Source organism: Prinia subflava, chromosome 5, assembly GCF_021018805.1.
Source record: "Prinia subflava isolate CZ2003 ecotype Zambia chromosome 5, Cam_Psub_1.2, whole genome shotgun sequence".
Taxonomy (NCBI): Eukaryota; Metazoa; Chordata; class Aves; order Passeriformes; family Cisticolidae; genus Prinia; species Prinia subflava.
This window is the reverse complement of record NC_086251.1, coordinates 61,029,768-61,046,457: the sequence shown is the minus strand read 5'-3', so window position 1 is coordinate 61,046,457 and position 16,690 is coordinate 61,029,768. Positions and strand designations below refer to the sequence as shown.

At 46.6% G+C, this 16,690-nt stretch overlaps 2 protein-coding genes across 4 annotated transcripts in view; both read right to left on the bottom strand.

The window, feature by feature from the left end:
• Positions 1–16,690, bottom strand: part of DDHD1 (DDHD domain containing 1) — a 65,677-nt gene that overhangs the window by 2,627 nt on the left and 46,360 nt on the right. For all 3 annotated transcript variants that reach the window (XM_063399664.1, XM_063399666.1, XM_063399665.1), the window contains 5 exons: positions 11,383–11,645; positions 9,962–10,037; positions 5,159–5,308; positions 3,145–3,397; positions 558–737 (listed from right to left, as the gene is read on the bottom strand). In XM_063399664.1, coding sequence (XP_063255734.1) covers positions 558–737; positions 3,145–3,397; positions 5,159–5,308; positions 9,962–10,037; positions 11,383–11,645 — 922 coding nt within the window. The remainder of the gene's footprint in view (positions 1–557; positions 738–3,144; positions 3,398–5,158; positions 5,309–9,961; positions 10,038–11,382; positions 11,646–16,690) is intronic.
• On the bottom strand, positions 744–3,137 carry LOC134551722 (uncharacterized). The gene is made up of 2 exons (XM_063399667.1): positions 2,701–3,137; positions 744–2,660 (listed from the first exon to the last, which is right to left on the bottom strand). The coding sequence occupies exons 1-2, from the start codon at positions 3,085–3,087 to the stop codon at positions 2,034–2,036; spliced, it is 1,014 nt and encodes a 337-aa protein (XP_063255737.1). The 5' UTR covers positions 3,088–3,137; the 3' UTR covers positions 744–2,033.

Genomic DNA, 16,690 nt, shown 5'->3' with positions numbered 1-16,690 from the left:
GTCCTAAAATCCAGAGTGCTTCAGAATGGGAAATGTACGGGGGAATTGGGAGTGTAGGTGGAAAAAAGGGTTTAAATTGTCAGAGGGCAGGGATAGATTAGATACTGGGAAGAAATTCCTGGCTGGGAGGGTGGGGAGGCCCTGGCACAGGGTGCCCAGAGCAGCTGTGGCTGTCCCTGGATCCCTGGAAGTGTCCAAGGCCAGGCTGGACAGGGCTTGGAGCAGCCTGGGACAGTGGAAGGTGTCCCTGCCATGGCAGGGGGTGGGATGGGATTTCAGGTCTCTTCCAATTCAACCCAGGAACAGATTCACAGAATCCCAGAATGGTTTGGGTTGGAAGGGACTTTAAAAATCATCTCACTCCACCCCTGCCATGGCCAAGGACACCTTCCACTATCCCAGGTTGCTCCAAGCCCTGTCCAAGCTGGCCTTGATATCCAACATTTATTACATTTGTGGCAAACCCACAACAGCAAACCCTGTTGTGTGCAGTTATGGCATTTCCAGCCCTCACCCCACTCCTGTTCCCCCGGATCCACGGGGTGGGCATCACTCACCTGTGGGTTCCAGGAACCCCGAGCTGCTGCGTGGCAAAGGTGGGCTCCCAGCAGTGGTGGCCTTCTTCTCATCACCCTCAGGTCCATCTTTTCCTGTCTCCATGGTCTGGGGGGTGGCACTGGACCGGCCAAACCTGGAGAAGAGCATCCCCCCAAGGCCCTTCCCGATGCTCGCGGCTCCTGCGTCCAGCACAGAGGGGAGAAACAACCCAGGGTGAGTCAGTCAAACTGCAGATTAAACCACTGCAAATTAAAGTCACTTCAAATTAAAGCCACTGCCAATTAAAGCCACTGCAAATTAAAGTCACTGCAAATTAAAGAAGTCACTGCAGCACCCGTTCATTGGAGCTGAGTGAAGGAAAACACTCCTGGTGCTTTCCTGGGCTGGGAACACCTGACTGGAGCAGGCTCTGTTTATCCCCAAACTCATCCCATGCACAAGCAAAAGCTGTAATTTGGAATCTGTATTAAGGGGGGCGAAAAAAGGCATGAAATACATCTGCAGAGAGAAATCTGGTACTTTGAAGGGTATATTGTGATTCCTCTTTCATGAATTCTAAGACTAAGACAAAAAATGCTTTCTAACAACGTTGGTGCCTTCTGCACTTAATAATCCCATTAGCACATTTAAGATATTTCTCTTAATTAGGGTCCACTGCCCTAACAGACCTTTAAAAATGTTACACCATCCTCTAAAAGGACTATTTTGGTTGTTCAGGATGAGGGATATAAAAGTTCAGAGTAGTTTTCTCGTGTTTTATCCCGACTCTGCTGCCACCTCATGGACAAGACATTAACTTTACTATAGAAACCCTCCCCAAAAGCCACTCTGCTCTGAAATACCACATATTTCTACTTGAGGAAAAACTGCTTTTATATTCTTATTTGATTGGGAAGACTCCTGGCTCTAGGCTTCTCCCAAATCCCACACAGAGAGCTAAAGAAAAGCCTTGAGTCAACAAAAACTGCAAGTGCATGATCAAATATAAGCTCCAGTGAAGGGAATTTAAGCTCACTTAAACCAGGGCTTATTTTGACTCAGAAAGCCAGAAAGGAACAGACTTTATATTAAACCAGCCTGAATTTCCTTTTGTAGAATCATGAGTTAAAGGTAACTGTAATGGGTTACACGGTGTGATTTTTCTGCTATTTCCCAATAACAGAAAATAGAATCAGAAGACAAGCTTTAATTTAATTTTTTTTTCCCATGAAGCAGAGTGGAAACTCTTAAATCACTGGGATGTTACTTCAATAAGGCAGACAAAAATAAGGCAGCAATTGCATGAAATGCATCATCTCCCCCAAGCTAAAACTGGTTTTTATTTCAAAGTAAATGTCAGCTGGGATTAAACCATGCCAGACACCTACAGAACTCACTGAAACCAGCAGGGATTTTGGGGTTTGGAGTAGATGATGTCCAGAGGTCACTTCCAACCTCAGCCACTCTCTGATTCAGTGCAAGGGACAGGAAGAGAATCATGGAATAGTCTGGGTTGGAAGGGACCTTAAAGAATATCCAGCTTCAACCCCTGTCATGGCAGGGACACCTTCCACTGTCCCAGGCTGCTCCAAGCCCTGTCCAGCCTGGCCTTGGACACTTCCAGGGATCCAGGGGCAGCCACAGCTTCTCTGGGCACCCTGTGCCAGGGCCTGCCCACCCTCACAGCCAGGAATTCCCAATTCCCAATATCCCATCCAGCCCTGCCCTCTGGCAGTGGGAGCCATTCCCTGTGTCCTGTCCCTCCAGCCCTTGTCCCCAGTCCCTCTCCAGCTCTCCTGGAGCCCCTTGAGGCCCTGGAAGGAGCTCCAAGGTCTCCCTGGATCCTTCTCTTCTCCAGGTGAGCATCCCCAGCTCCCATCCCCAGAGCTGAGTTCCCTTAGGGCTGTACCCCAACCCCAGGGAGCAGCAAAGCTCCCTGAGGATGCCCCACCCCAGCCCAGGGACAGATGGGACATCACCCAAGGTACTGGCTGTCCTATCCCATCCTGGGGACACTTCCCAAGGTGCTGGCTGTCCCATCCCACCTTGGGGACATTCCTCAGGATGCTGGCTGTCCCATTTGTGTGGGGACATTCCCCAGTGTCCTGGCTGTCCCCTCCCACCTTGGGGACATTACCCAGGATGCTGGCTGTCCCCTCCCACCTTGGGGACATTCCCCAGTGTCCTAGCTGTCCCATCCCAGTCTGGGGACATTCCCCAGTGTCCTGGCTGTCCCATTTGTGTGGGGACATTTCCCAGTGCCCTGGCTGTCCCCTCCCACCTTGGGGACATTACCCAGGATGCTGGCTGTCCCATTTGTGTGGGGACATTACCCACAATGCTGGCTGTCCCCTCCCAGCCCGGGGACATTCCCCAGTGTCCTGGCTGTCCCATCCCACCTTGGGGACATTCCCCAGTGTCCTGGCTGTCCCATTTGTGTGGGGACATTACCCAGGATGCTGGCTGTCCCATTTGTGTGGGGACATTCCCCAGTGTCCTGGCTGTCCCCTCCCACCTTGGGGACATTCCCCAGTGTCCTGGCTGTCCCATTTGTGTGGGGACATTCCCCAGTGTCCTGGCTGTCCCCTCCCACCTTGGGGACATTACCCAGGATGCTGGCTTTGCCGATGTTGGTGATGGACTCCCCGTAGTGGCGCCGCACCATCACCGGGGACGTGGTGGGGCTGGGCGCCGCCGAGGCGCTCTCTGTGTCCGGGGCTGAGGTAGCTTCTTTGCTGGGGTTGAGGAAACTTGGCTTCATGTGCTCGTAAGGGAGGGGGTTGGCCGTGTTGTACCAGTGGATCTGCACGGGCGAGATGTTGCTGTAGTGTTTCAGGATCAAAGGCTCCAACCTGTAGGCCTGGAAAGGGAATTCGGGGCAGAGATCAATACTGGGAGACCAGACTGGGGGAAAAAAAGAATAATCACTTTTCCTTCCCATCCAGAGCTCTCTCCAATCTCAGTTCTGGAGTGTTTGTCCTAAACAAAGCCTAGAAGGTGACACAGTGGTGGTGTTATGCTGCAGTGCACCCCCACACTTTAATAGGTGTTTTCATATGGGAAAGAGTTTCAGTTTCACCCCTGAACTTACAAGGAAGAAGAACCAGAAACTTCCATGCTCTTCTCACCATAATTTGTCAAGTGTCAGGACAAAAGCACCTGTTGGACCCTTGAGCTGTTCCTCAAGGAATGTTTCTATTGCAGCATGCCAAAAACCCCTCCTGGATTGTTAAATACTTAAGAGAGACCACGGAGATTCTCTGGGGATTTTTGGGGTGTCTTAGCAGGTGCAAGGGACCTCCCTGCACTTTAAAATCCTTTTAGTCTTTTATTTTGTGTAGCTTGCATGGCTTTTATTCTTTTGTTCTGTATAGTTTGTTATTTTCCCTTCAATTAAAACCTTTTTGCTTTTCCAAACACCTCCCATCAGCTGTCTTGCTAATTTTTCCTAAGCCATTTCTGAGGCAACCTCAGAGTGTGAGGAACATTTGTGGGGCTAAAAACACTCTGGGCTCACACAGAAATTCATCAGAGTTATGGCTGGATTCAGTTTCACAGCCTGGAAGGTTTATCAGCTGCACAGTTGCTTGTGTGCTCACTTTTGCACACCTCTGCAACCCCTGTGTTACAACACTTGTACTACATGTTGTTGCCAACACACAGGTTACTAACAGGTGGTTTTACTGAGAGAACAAACTTCATGTGAAGTTAAGCTTATTCTAACACAACAAAGAGGAATTGGCTGTGTAAACATTTTCTTTGATGGCTCTTTGTTGATCTCCATGCAAACCATGAGTTATGTTTATTTACAAAATATTTTCCTATTGGTTATTTATTTCTCTTTGTCCACTTAGACGTAGAAAAGCATCCTGCATTTCTTTATTTCAACACTAAGTGAAGTCACTGTGTGGAACCAATTGTCCCTGATAATCCAGGAAAATTCTGGAGTAGCTGGAGCTGAACGTGACCATGTTTGGATTGAAGTCTGAATATACTTAAATTCAGCTACTTTAAACAGCAAAGTACCCCCAAATTGCTGTTGTACATAAAATTCCACATCAGACTTGCATCAAAGGAGTTTCCAAGGGGATACAGATCAAAGGTCCAGTAACTGATTTGGTAACAGCCAACACTGGCTGCTGTGGAATAAGGAAAAGGCAAAGCTACAATAATCCTCTCCCAAATACTATCAACAAACTTTTACTTTTAGGATTCTTTGAGAAAAAAACCCAGTCTTTTCTATATTATCTTGTAAACTGCTTGTGAAGATTTTTTTAACAGCAAAAATGTTTTTGCACAGATGATGTTTCAATGGAAGCCAGGAAGTTAAACACAAAATCCTTATCTGAAAAAAGATTATTTCTTGGAAAAAAAAAATAGAAAGAAACAGAATAATCCCAAATCTTATGCTTATTACCATGAAGAGAGAAGCAAAAAATATGTTATTTATGGCAATTAGCTGTAGGAAATGTTATTCTACAGTTCCAAATTGTAAGCCAGTGTAATAATAACCCTTAACAAATAATCCTCTGCTGGAAAACACTCGTGTTGAGGATCCCACATTGTCCCAGAGCTCAAAACCAGCCCAGGTAAAAGCCTGAGGCTGCAATTAGAGACTCACCACTGGATCTGTTGGGTGGAAGATGTTCAGCAGGCGGTTGCAGATGGTCCTGGGCAGGATGTGGTCCTGGCTGCCGCTGGTGCCGGGGCGGATCCCGCGCAGCGCCAGGAACACGGCCAGGGGGGAGCCCATGCAGAAGAAATTCTCAACCTGGGGACAGATTTCACCCACGTCAGTGAGGATGGAAAGGAGGAGTCCTGACACGGCTGGATTTGATTTCTTTCTCTGCCTCATTTCTTGGTTTTAACAAAGGGACTCAAAGTCTTGGTTGGTCCAAACAGGGAAGTGTTGGAACCCTGGGCACTGAGAATTTTAGGATTTCTGTGCTGACAGGCACTGACCCTCAAGAGAACACTACATTTGACCTGAGGCCATGGAAAAGGCTTCCAAAATTGAGTGACAGCACTGGGATGATGGGTGTGGAGTTTGGATAGAAGCGTGTGATATCACATGGTGGAAAACTTAAGAGTTTAAGGTTTTAGAATATAGTAATGTATATAAAGCAAGATGGAGGATTTAGGGCATAGGCTAAGTTCTTTTTCACCTTCTTCTTCATGGGTCCAGGTATTTTGTAATTGGGTAGAAAAGTCCGCATTGCAGACCATGGGTGGTTGGTTATTGGGTTAAAAGTAAAAATAATTTAGGGGTCATTTATTTCATAATTGGACAGTTTGTGCTTAAAAGGCCTTGTAGAGAGAGAGAAAGGCTCCCTTTTTTAGTTTCTTGGCTAGAAGTGCTGTAGAACTCACAGTTTGTGAGACTGTACTATAGATAAGAATTAATAAACATCTGAGTCCGAACAAGAAATACCATCTTGGGCATTTAATCCTGACCCTGGAAGAAAAGAAGATAAAACACAACAGGGAAGAACACCATAATGTCAATAAATGAGGGTTAAATTGCTCTTGGCTGCATGTTGAGGTGTTAAAACCAAAAATCAGGTTGGATATTTGAACTCAGAGAAGGTCCATGCTGGGAAAGGAGGGAGCAAGAAGAGTTTGGGAGACGTTAAAGAAATTAATCTGATTTCTCCTGGAGCTTCCCAAACCTGCCAGACCTCCTCATTCTTATCCTAACCAAGTTCTCCAGGATTTTCTTGCCACACACAGCTGGGGTTAAGTGAACAGAGCTGGTCACCAGTGCCACCATGTCCCAGCCCACTGAGACACTCTGGTGTCACCCAAAGCCGCCGTGACCTCGCTCTCAAGTCCTGCCTCCAACACCAACTGAGTAAACCTGAGCTGCCCCATCTGAGAAGTCACTGAAGCTGCATTTTGGGGTCATTACAACCAACCCAAGGTCAGAATTCAATGTTGATCCCCCACTACCAACCCTCAGACATCGCCTCCTAAAACCATCAAACGGAGAACTCGGTGGTAAAAGACATTTCCCCAAGTCAAAATTAACTTTCAACCTTTATGTTCTTACTTGAAAAATTAATTTTACCATCATCAGACGCTCAGCCAGCAAGAGAAATTGCTGAATTTTTGCTGAAGGCACGTGGAGGACCCTTGGAATGCCATGTGCCTTCCCTGTATGCCAGCACATGGAATGAGGGCACAGGAATAATGGTCCTTTTCATCTCTTGGATTCTAGTGCTGCACAAAACATTCCTCCTCCTCCTCTGTCTTGGCACTGGTACCACCCCTCTTCCTTCCAAAAGGTCCCAACTTGATGGAAAAAGAAAAAAACTAGACCTTCAGTGTGGTTATTCCATGTCACATGCAGCTCTGTTGTTAGAATTGTCACTTGGTGCAAAGCTCCTTTCCTTTCTTCAACCCAAGTTTTACACAGATCTCATATTTTTGGCAGCTTGGACAAAAAGCTTTTTCATCTTCAAACACAACAGAAAGAGACACTCCCATAATCCTTTAAAGTGAGTAAGTAACCTCTAACCCTGTCCCTCTGATATTCCTGTGTCAAGCATCTCAAAGGCACAATTATGGTTTTTCTGCTTCAGGGAGGAATCAGGCAGTGCCTGCCAGCTTGTCCTCAGCAGAGGACACTCAAAAGAGACTGGGAAAACCCTCAAAAGGTAATTGGGTTTCAGTGGTTACACAGTGTGTGGCTTTTGTCCCACCATCTCTATTGATAAACAGTGCTGGAGTCTCCATCCCTGCAGGGATTTAAGGTGGATGTGGCACTTGGGGACGTGGTTTAGTGGTGGACAGGTCTTTTCCAACCTCACTTCTACGATTCTAACCCCCAAATCCTTTAAACTGCAGCCATTAGACTGTCAGTGCTGTTGCAAGGTGGCTGAAGATCAGGCTGCTGTATTATAAAACCTACTGGGAATAGAAGATCAAAATCTTTTTGGAAAATATTTACTGATTTTGGTGTTTCTCCTGGAATCAGGAGTGGGGCATTTTCCTGTAAATGTTCAACAACACAGGAGACATGTTTACAAAATGACCTTTGAGAGAGCAGCACTCCTCTCCTGGTTATGATTCATAAACAGAAGACTTAATGAATTTATTTGTATTTTAAGCAGAAGCTGAGCCAAGCAGTCATCCATTCTACTTAGCACTGCAGTATTTTCATAATTAAGTGAAGAAAAAAGAAAAAAAGGCTGAATGAGCCAAGAGAAGTGAGGCAGCAGAGCCCTCCTGTGCTGGGCACAAAGGAACGTGAGGCACAGGCTGGACCTTCCTCCACAGGAGTTTCTGCAGCCTTGGCTGAGTGAGAAGTGCTGAGGAACCCTGCAGTCTTTTAGGCCAGGACATTGCAAAGATTTGAGTGGATTTCCATGTCAGTCCTAAGGAGCCACTGAGGTACCTCCTGCTCTCCTCTGCCGTGACTGAAAATCACCCTGCAATAAAAACTTTCCTATTCTCCTACACCAGGGGCATGAAGGGGTTGGTGTCAGACCCTTCCCCATGTTCCCATGTTCTTCAGCCCCTCACCCTTTTATCTCCTACTCCTCTTACAAGGCAGGTGTGGAGAAGGCTGTGATTCTAAATCTTAAATTCACATCGGGGTGTTGGCTTTGTTTTTAACCCCCCCAGCTCCTGTTGGTCTAGCAGGTTATCCCGTGACCCCATCTGAGGACAGGCAGAGGAAGAGAGACCAAGATCCCTCCCCATCAAGTTCCCACTCTGCTGGCTTGTCCAATATTTTATTAGAGTACAACAAAACCCTATATCTTCATGTTTTGTGGGGCTTTTCCTCCCTGTGGAGTCAAAAACCTGATTTCCTCTAATACTAAGCACAAACCAAGCAAGCTGCTCTATTTCTTCTTGCATTTTGTCTTGCCAAAAGCAACCTTTGTGCTTGCTCAGCATCAAGCTCAACTCTCCTTCCTGTGGCACCAGTGACTCTGCCCCATCCTGGGAACCCTGAATTTCTTTCAGTCCATAAAAGAGCTGACATGAAGAGCCAAGGGACGGGTGGCTGAACAAGGCTGTTCTCTTTCAGCAAACCAGTCACCCCCGGTGAGCTGGACTGGTCTGCTGATGAGCAATCCTCTTTCAGTCACCCTGCTGGAATCCTCCCTTGCCATCATTTCCATGGAAAGCTTCTCCCTCTGGAGCTCTGTCTCAAGTCATGGGAGTCACCAGCGTGAAGCTTCACACAAACAAAACATCTCCCTGTCAGTAAGGGCAAGAAAATGGATGAGCTGCAGTGGAAATGTCACCTGAAGATTACTGATCTATCCCATCTATTTAGGTAGATAAAGTCCTCTTTATCTGAAATTTCTTCTCCCTTTTCTTTTCTCCTCTCCATCTAAAAAGCCAAAAGGGGGGTCCAAACCCCCTTCAGTTTATATGTAACTGAGTGAAGAATAATCTTCCCCAGAGCTGGGGGAGGACCAGCCTGACTCCAGCTTCCTTGATGGGAGAGATAATAGCCTGACACATGCTTTCAAGCAGTGATGAAAAGGAGAAGGGTGTGACAGCATGAATTATGGTTGGTTTCCTCTTTTTTTATGGCTCAACATTGACCTTGGCTTCCAGGAGCCCTTCTGAACTCATAAGGAAATAAAAATGGCAAGTTAAGAAACAGTAATCCATTTTACTCTCATCTATCATGTCACATTTTTATGGTTTAATACTTCAGGATGGAGTTGAGCAACTGGAAAGTGTTGCACATCCCACCCAGGAGCTGGAAAATGCCTTTTCCCAAAGATAAGGAATTCTAGCAATTTGTACAGCTGATTAGCAAGCAATCTGCTTCATGAGATTGACAGTGTGCTAACTGTCAGGGCAGACTCGTTTGGAAAGAAAATCCACTCCTGGAGGAAATTCGCTCAGATCTGCTCAGAGATGTGACATGTTAGAAGGAGTCCCCAAGGAAGATGGATTATTCAATGAAGTAGAAGTGAAACTGTTTAAAATATGTGATTGATGTAGTCTGCCAAATGGTTTTTACCTTCCCACAGAATTGTGTGTGTAATATAATAACTAGGCTTATCTATTAAATATATTTCTAATCTATATATTTACATATATGTTTACATATAATTTCATATAAGCATATGTAACAGAGTCCCAGAATGGTTTGGGTTGGAAGGGACTTTAAAGCTCAGCTCATTCCAACCCCTGCCATGGGCAGGGACATCTCCCACTAGACCAGGTTGCTCAAAATATATCACAAATATAGAATTGCAATAAATAACAACAACCTATGAGTACAACAACATTTTTACATGCGTGTACACACACTTCATCTGACATCCAAATTATTCTGCCAAAATCATGTCTGGGGACATGGGAAAAAAATAAAAGTAAGCAGAATGACTCATACCACAGGTGTATTTTTACAGCAAGCAGAAAAATGCAGTAGAAACCTCTTAGACATACATACCTTAAATTTTAAGACAGGTGGTTTTGATATGGTGCATGCCTTTAACTCATGTAACCTCTCTTCTATCTCTCTCAACCTAGAAAATAGAGATCTTTCTGAGATCCATTAAAAATGCAGCTTTAACCTCTCAGATCCAAACAGGCATTCCTGTGGGGTCCAACAGTTTTGTCTGCTGGGAAGAGAGAGTGATGGTGTCAGTATTTCCTGGAGCAGCTCCACTGATTAACAATCAATGTCTGTCAAATCCTGTTTCTCTGGCCACAGAAGGAATCAATCAAGACATGACAATTCCCCTGTTCACCACCCAAGCATCTGCCCACCCTCCTTCCTCAGGAGCAGCTGACTCACCTCTTGTTTCCTTGGTGATTTTGCAGCCAAATCACCTGCTTTATTTTGTTTTAAACCCCCCAAATAACAACAAAGCCACAGGAAATGCTCTGGGCATTATGGAGTTCTGTATGGAGGTGGAATTTCTGGAGGATGCTGTCCCACCCTTTCAACTGAAGGTTGTTCACCTGCTTTTCTAGCTGGCCTGAATTTAGAAAGCAGCTGAAATTCAAAGCCCACAGATGGCTGGGTAAAACTGTTCCCAGCCCCAGTAAATTCCAGGTGTTACGGGATGTCAGCAGTCTATTTTCCATCATTTCACACTGAATTGCTCACTGAAGGGAGAGCCACTCTTTCTCTGCACAAGTGCCAGTGTCAAATGATACTTGGCATTTCTGTGGAAGCACTTCAGAGGATGCCTAAGGAGCTGGAGCACAAGTGGGAAAACGGCCATTTCTACCTGATTATGTGTTTGTGACACGCCTGAAGGGTCATCTTATCACTGCAACACTTCATTACATTTCTAAACTTCCCTTTTCTCAGAAATCCTGCACCCAGTCCAGCCCAGCAGCTGACAGACACATCCTGCACCCATCCCTGGTGAGACACATCCTGATTCCCCACCACAGCAGGGCTGCTGCTATATTAATGCTTCCCAAGTACCACAAATACTCAGACTGCTTTCAGGGAGGAACCAAAAACCTGTGATTCATGACAAATCACGAATCATGGCAAAAAAACCTTGAACGACCGAAGCTGCTAATTTTAGATTGGGTGTCTCACAGCACCACAATATCCCCAACCCTGGAAGTGTCCAAGGCCAGGTTGGATGAGACTTGGGAGCAACCTGGGATAGTGGAAGCTGTCCCATGGCAGGGGGTTGGGACTGGATGGTCTTGAAGATCCCTTCCAACCCAAACCCTTCCATGAGTCTGTGTGGATTCAGAGCTCCCTGTGCCCTGAGTTTAGCATTCCCCACCCAGCCCCAGCACAAGAACACCACCATCCCCTGAAGATAACAGCCCTGGTGGGTCCTGGCAGCACCCCTGGGTGTTCCCAGGTCTGTGGTTATCTCCCTGGGGCGGGGGCATTACCGTTGTTTGGTCACATAAAGCTCCTCCAGCAGACGCCGCTCCTCGTAGCTCATCCAGCTCTCCTCCAGCTCCTCCTCCTCCTTCTGCAGCAGCTGCTCGTAGAGCCTGACAGGATTCCAGCCCGTCATGATGTCGTAGGTGATGACACAGCCCAGGGAGTGGGACACGATGGACACCTTCCCTCCTTTCTCCTCGAACTCGGGGTTCCGCGAGCAGAAGAGGGAGTAGAGACGGTTCAGCTCCTGCTGCAGCCCCTTCACCAGCTGCAGGAGGAGACAGGGGTCAGGGGTCAGAGCCCAGGACATCCCTCTGGCCACCCTGGAGGGTCTGGAGACCGGACAGGGGGGTCTGGGATCTGTACAACGGGCTCAGCCAGCCTCACACAGAGCCCAGGAGGACACTGCCTCTGATCCCTGCCATGGCAGTGAATGCCCACATTGTATGAAGAATCACAAGCTGAGAGAATTCAAAATAAGCAGTAGTTAGTTTATCACACAGTGTAAATGTGGAATCTAGGATTTTTAGTACATGGGTTTGAAGAGGCAAGATGGAGGAACTGGGGAGTGGCCCCTGTGCTCCTTGTTCTTGTTCTCGTCCCCCATTTTCTGCTGAATTGTATCACAAGGACTGGTTCAGAGTAGAAATGACATGTTAACATAGGGAGTGAGTATTGTAAATTCTGTAAATAGATTCTGTAAATAAAAAGTTTGTTGTGGATGGTGGTTGGGTCAGAGAAATGGTACAAAGGATCCTCTGATCGGCCCAGTCTGCCGCGTGTCCTGCTCTGCTGGGGATGCCTCACAGAGCTGAGACAGAACTAAGATAAGGTACCCTGCCAGGGAGGCCTGGCAGAGCTGAGACAGAACTGAGATAATGAAGAATAAACAACCTTGGAAACACAGACTGGCAGACTCAGCTTGTCTTCTCTGGCTCTGACGTGAGACCTTTTAGGCAAGAGAAGCTCGAAAGCCTGATTACCTCAGGGAACAGCAACCCTGAGGAGAATCTCAGGGAACAGCAACCCTGAGAGTCAGGATCATCCCATCCCACACTGACCCCATTCCTGTCAAACCAGGCTGGGAAGATGAGCTCAATGCCACGGCCAGCAGCGACTCCCTGGCTGAGGGTCCCTGACTCCAGAGCCACCAGCAGCCACCACCCAGGACACGTGGTGACCCTGAAACAGCTGCCTTGCCACTGTTCAAAGCATTAAATTGAAATAAACACTTCAGTAAATGGCAGCTGTGCTTGAAGCACCCTCTGAGGTGAGCAGCACCTGGTTTTCACTGGCACAATGGGGATTGTTGGCACAACACTCAGTGTTGTATTTCCCTTCTTGCTGGATTCTCTTCCGTGTCCTGCAGCATTCCTCTGGTATCAAGAGCTCCTTTTTTTTTTAATTTAAGGAGGGTGGAAGGAGTCTGAGCCACACATGACCTGGAATCAACTCAGATCTCTGCCATGACCTCGGCAGCACCTCATATCAGCTCATATCCCCTTCTCCCTTCCTCACTGAGCAACAGGGGGCTGGGAAGAGAGAAATCCACTAAAATGGATGTGCTCAGACTCTGCAGGGAGAGCCTGGGTGGGCTCTGGGAAAACATCCTCAAATTGCTTTTGGGTGTCAGTAAAACAGGCTTGAACTCATCAAGCCTTTCATTCTCCTCCTCACTGCCTGGCTGAAAGGAGAGGCAGCTTCCTCTCCTTCCCTTCCTACACCTGGAAAGTATTCCCAAGGAATCGGAATGAAATGATGCTGCTAAAAAATAAAAAAAAGCCTCATCTCAGGTAAGAGGAGGATACAGGAGGAAAAAAAGGCAAAAAAAGAGACAAACAGAGCCAGAATTTGAACATTTGATATAAACAGTGCTTAAAAAAACCCCCAGTTTTCTGGTTATAGGTTTCCAGGAGGGATTTTTGGGGAAAAGCAGGAGCGCAACATGGTTCTTAAAGATCACAGACTAATCCCATAATACTACAGCAATTAATAAATAAATGTTGGTCCTGTGTTCATGGAGTCTCTGAGAAGCTGATCTGCTCCAAACCCTACACTGCAGGATAAAAAGGTACAGCTTCCAAGAAAGTATTTTAGAGAGAAATGTTGGAAACCATGAGATTTGGGAACTGGCCAATACCAAAAAAAAAGATAAAAAAGCAGCTTTGCCTGTGAAACTCAGCATGGAAACTGAGCAATGCTTCCAGGCTGTGGCAGGGAGGAGGACAAACAAGAGAGTGCAAATCATTCCCTTGTTAGCAAGGGGAAATTAAAGCCATGGAACATATAATTTCAACATGATTTTTCAAGAGCCTGAGTCATTACTGAATATAAATATGAATGGCACCAGAAGTGCCAGTGTTTGATACACATTTCACTGAGTGAGAATCCACACAACAAACCCGCTGCCTGGAGCACTGGGAAATGATCAGCAGAGCCTTGCAGCAGCTTGGAGAAAGGAGTATCAGAACATTCATTTTCAAGCATTTTTTGACTGTGATGCTGCCTCTTCTTCCATTTGGGTCTGCACAGACTGTGGGCACAAACTTTCACACATGAACAAACAGGCAGAGGTTTCAGCAAGAGCTGGAGCTGAAAATGTCATTGAGGATGAGCTGTGGCTGGCTGGTGTTTTCTCAATTTAAAAAGGCTTTGATTAAAACCCAGAAAAAAATAGCAAGAATCAGCTGAAATCAAATCATCTGCCAGGTAAATAATCTGTCATCGTGGCATTTCCATGATAAAGATCTGATCTTGCAATCTGAGGGCATAAAACAGAATATTCTTGGAAAATTCTGGTTGGACACTGAGTCCAGCCCTGTTTTGAATCCTCCTCCTCCTTAAAAACTTGCTGTAACTGGGAAGTCAGGCACAAACATGGACATAATTAAGAACTGGTTCACAAATTTCCAAATAGGTGCACCAGAGTCCAAGCACTGAATTCAACCAAATCATCTGATGGAGATCATTCCTAAACTCCAAAACTCTAAGGTAAATATGGAGTGGAAGTTCTGCTGTGGGAGAGGCTCCAGATTTCCTTTGTGGTGCAGAGTAAGGAAAAAAAAAGAAAAAAAAAAGAAAAACAAAACGGACCAAAAAGAAAACAAATATTCATTTAAAGTCCCAGCTTAAAACTAGTTTGGTTAGGCAGTATATGAAGTTAAGGCAATATTTATTGGGGGATGGAACTAGGTGATGTTTAAGGTCCTTTCCAATCCAAGCCATTCTATGATTTAATCCTGATTCGCTTTCTTAGTCTTAAAAAGCATAAAATATTCCAACTTGTGAAAGAAAAGTTTGGTTTGAACAGGGTTTTAGTCCAGTAAATGCAACATGAACTGCCTTTGAATCTTTTGTAGTTACAGCTTGATATGTTCTAAAAATCCATGTAAAAATATCTTCTAAAGACACTAAGTGGCTTTATATTGCCTAAAATCAGTGAATTTTTTTTCGTTAAACATGAAAAATGTTTATCAAATTTTCTCTCCTAAATGGCATCACTATAATAAATTTTTTAAGAGCTGATCTTTTTATGCACAGCTTGTCTTTCCACTCCCTCTAAAGGGCCTTAATTAAAAGTTCACAATTAAATAAAGCAAAACCCCAAACAACAAAATAACAGCCCCCTCCTGAGCCTCTCAAACCCAGGACACTCAAGAGGCTGCTCCGTGTCTGCATCTCATGGTTGGGTTGCAGGTGACAGGAGCCTCACCCTGAGCTTGCTGACGGCTTCTCCTGCTCTCCCTGCCCCTCCAGCCAAGGAATTCCTGCTGAAATTTGCCCTTTTCCCACTGCTTTCCCTGCCAGCCCCAAACCTGGCACAAAGCAGCACCTGCTGCTCCATTATGTGCCTGGAAAGCACCTGCTGGTTCTGCCTGAAAACAGGAGAGCAGGAATCACCCCCCAAAAATCCCAGGAATGGTGGGAATGGTGGAATGCAGCATGACCAGACTCCTCTCTCTCTGTCCAAGTCCTCTCTTCCATCCTCCCTCCCAGTTCCCAGCACATTTTGGGGAGCTGTTTCTCCATCCCAGGTCTCCATTACAAAAAGCCTAGAGATTCCTAGAGTTTCTGCCCGACTCATTTTGCCACCTCCTAAGGCTTCTCCCCCAGAACAAACAACCTCACACAGCTCCCACAGGAATAAATGAGGCAGCAGTGAACTGAGCTGATGTTTTTCCCTGTCAGCTGCTCCATCACCCTCAGCTCTTCCAGAGGGAGCAGGGGAATGCAGCCCCTTCACCTGCCTGCTTCTGAGCAGATCCAACACTGTAACAAGGGGAACAATTCCTGTTTCTTCCAGAAAAGCTGTGTCAAATCCCATCCTCCCAGCTGGCCCTCCGACCTCGGTGCTCCTTCAGCACCACCTGAGGACACTGAAATATTTCAAAAAAAGGGCCTGGAGTGACAGGACAAGGGGGAATGGCTTCCCACAGATAGAGGGGAATGTAGATGGGAGATTGGGAAGGAATTCCTGGCTGGGAGGGTGGGCAGGCCCTGGCACAGGGTGCCCAGAGCAGCTGTGGCTGCCCCTGCATCCCTGGAAGTGTCCAAGGCCAGGCTGGACAGGGCTTGGAGCAGCCTGGGATAGTGGAAGGTGTCCCTGCCATGGCAGGTTTGGAGTGAGATGGGATTTGAGATCCCTTCCAACACAAACCACTCTGAGATTCTCCCTCTTTATCAGCTGAAGCTTTGCCAGTAAATCCTCCTGGCAGGAAACTCGAGCCTGCAGGATCAAGTTGCTCAGAAGGCAGCAGCTCATATTCAGACTAACTGAGGTTAAAAGCTCCCTGCCCTTCAGAAACCAAATTAAAGGCAGAGCAAGGAATGGTCCTTCTGCACATTCATGGGGAGCTGGCTTGAGGGCCATGCAATTCCAGAGGGAAGCCAAAAACCAGAGCACTGACCAAGGAGCAGGAGGCTGGGCTTGATGAGGCCAAAAATGCCCTTTGCTTTCCCAGTTATGTGCCTGCCTGGCACATGGCTTCCAAGAAATCAAAAAATAACAGCCTGCCCCATCCATTCAGGAATCCTGGTGGCACAGGCCTGGGTTTTGTGAAGATAAGACGGTGACACATCTCTGTCACTTCAGGCTGAAGAACACTGACAAAAAGGGCAGCAGAATCGTGTTTTTTATCACCTCCTGGGTATTGGGCAAGCTTGAGCTTGATCCAGATGGGAACAAGAAATTGTGGAAGGAGTGAGACATCCAGAGCTGCTGCCCTTTTGTGCAGAGCATGAACAGCATCCTGTGCTGAGCTGGAAAAATCCAAACCTCCAAATTCCAGCACAAGCACCCCAAAGAGCTGTTCA

What these genes read in the sequence shown, in the direction of transcription:
- LOC134551722 (XM_063399667.1), bottom strand. Translation starts at nt 3,087, where the DNA reads ATGGGACAGCCAGGACACTGGGGAATGTCCCCAAGGTGGGAGGGGACA. An exon ending in CACTGGGGAATGTCCCCAAG is followed by an intron (nt 2,661 to 2,700) that starts GTGGGAGGGGAC and finishes AATGTCCCCAAG; the next exon opens with GTGGGAGGGGACAGCCAGGA.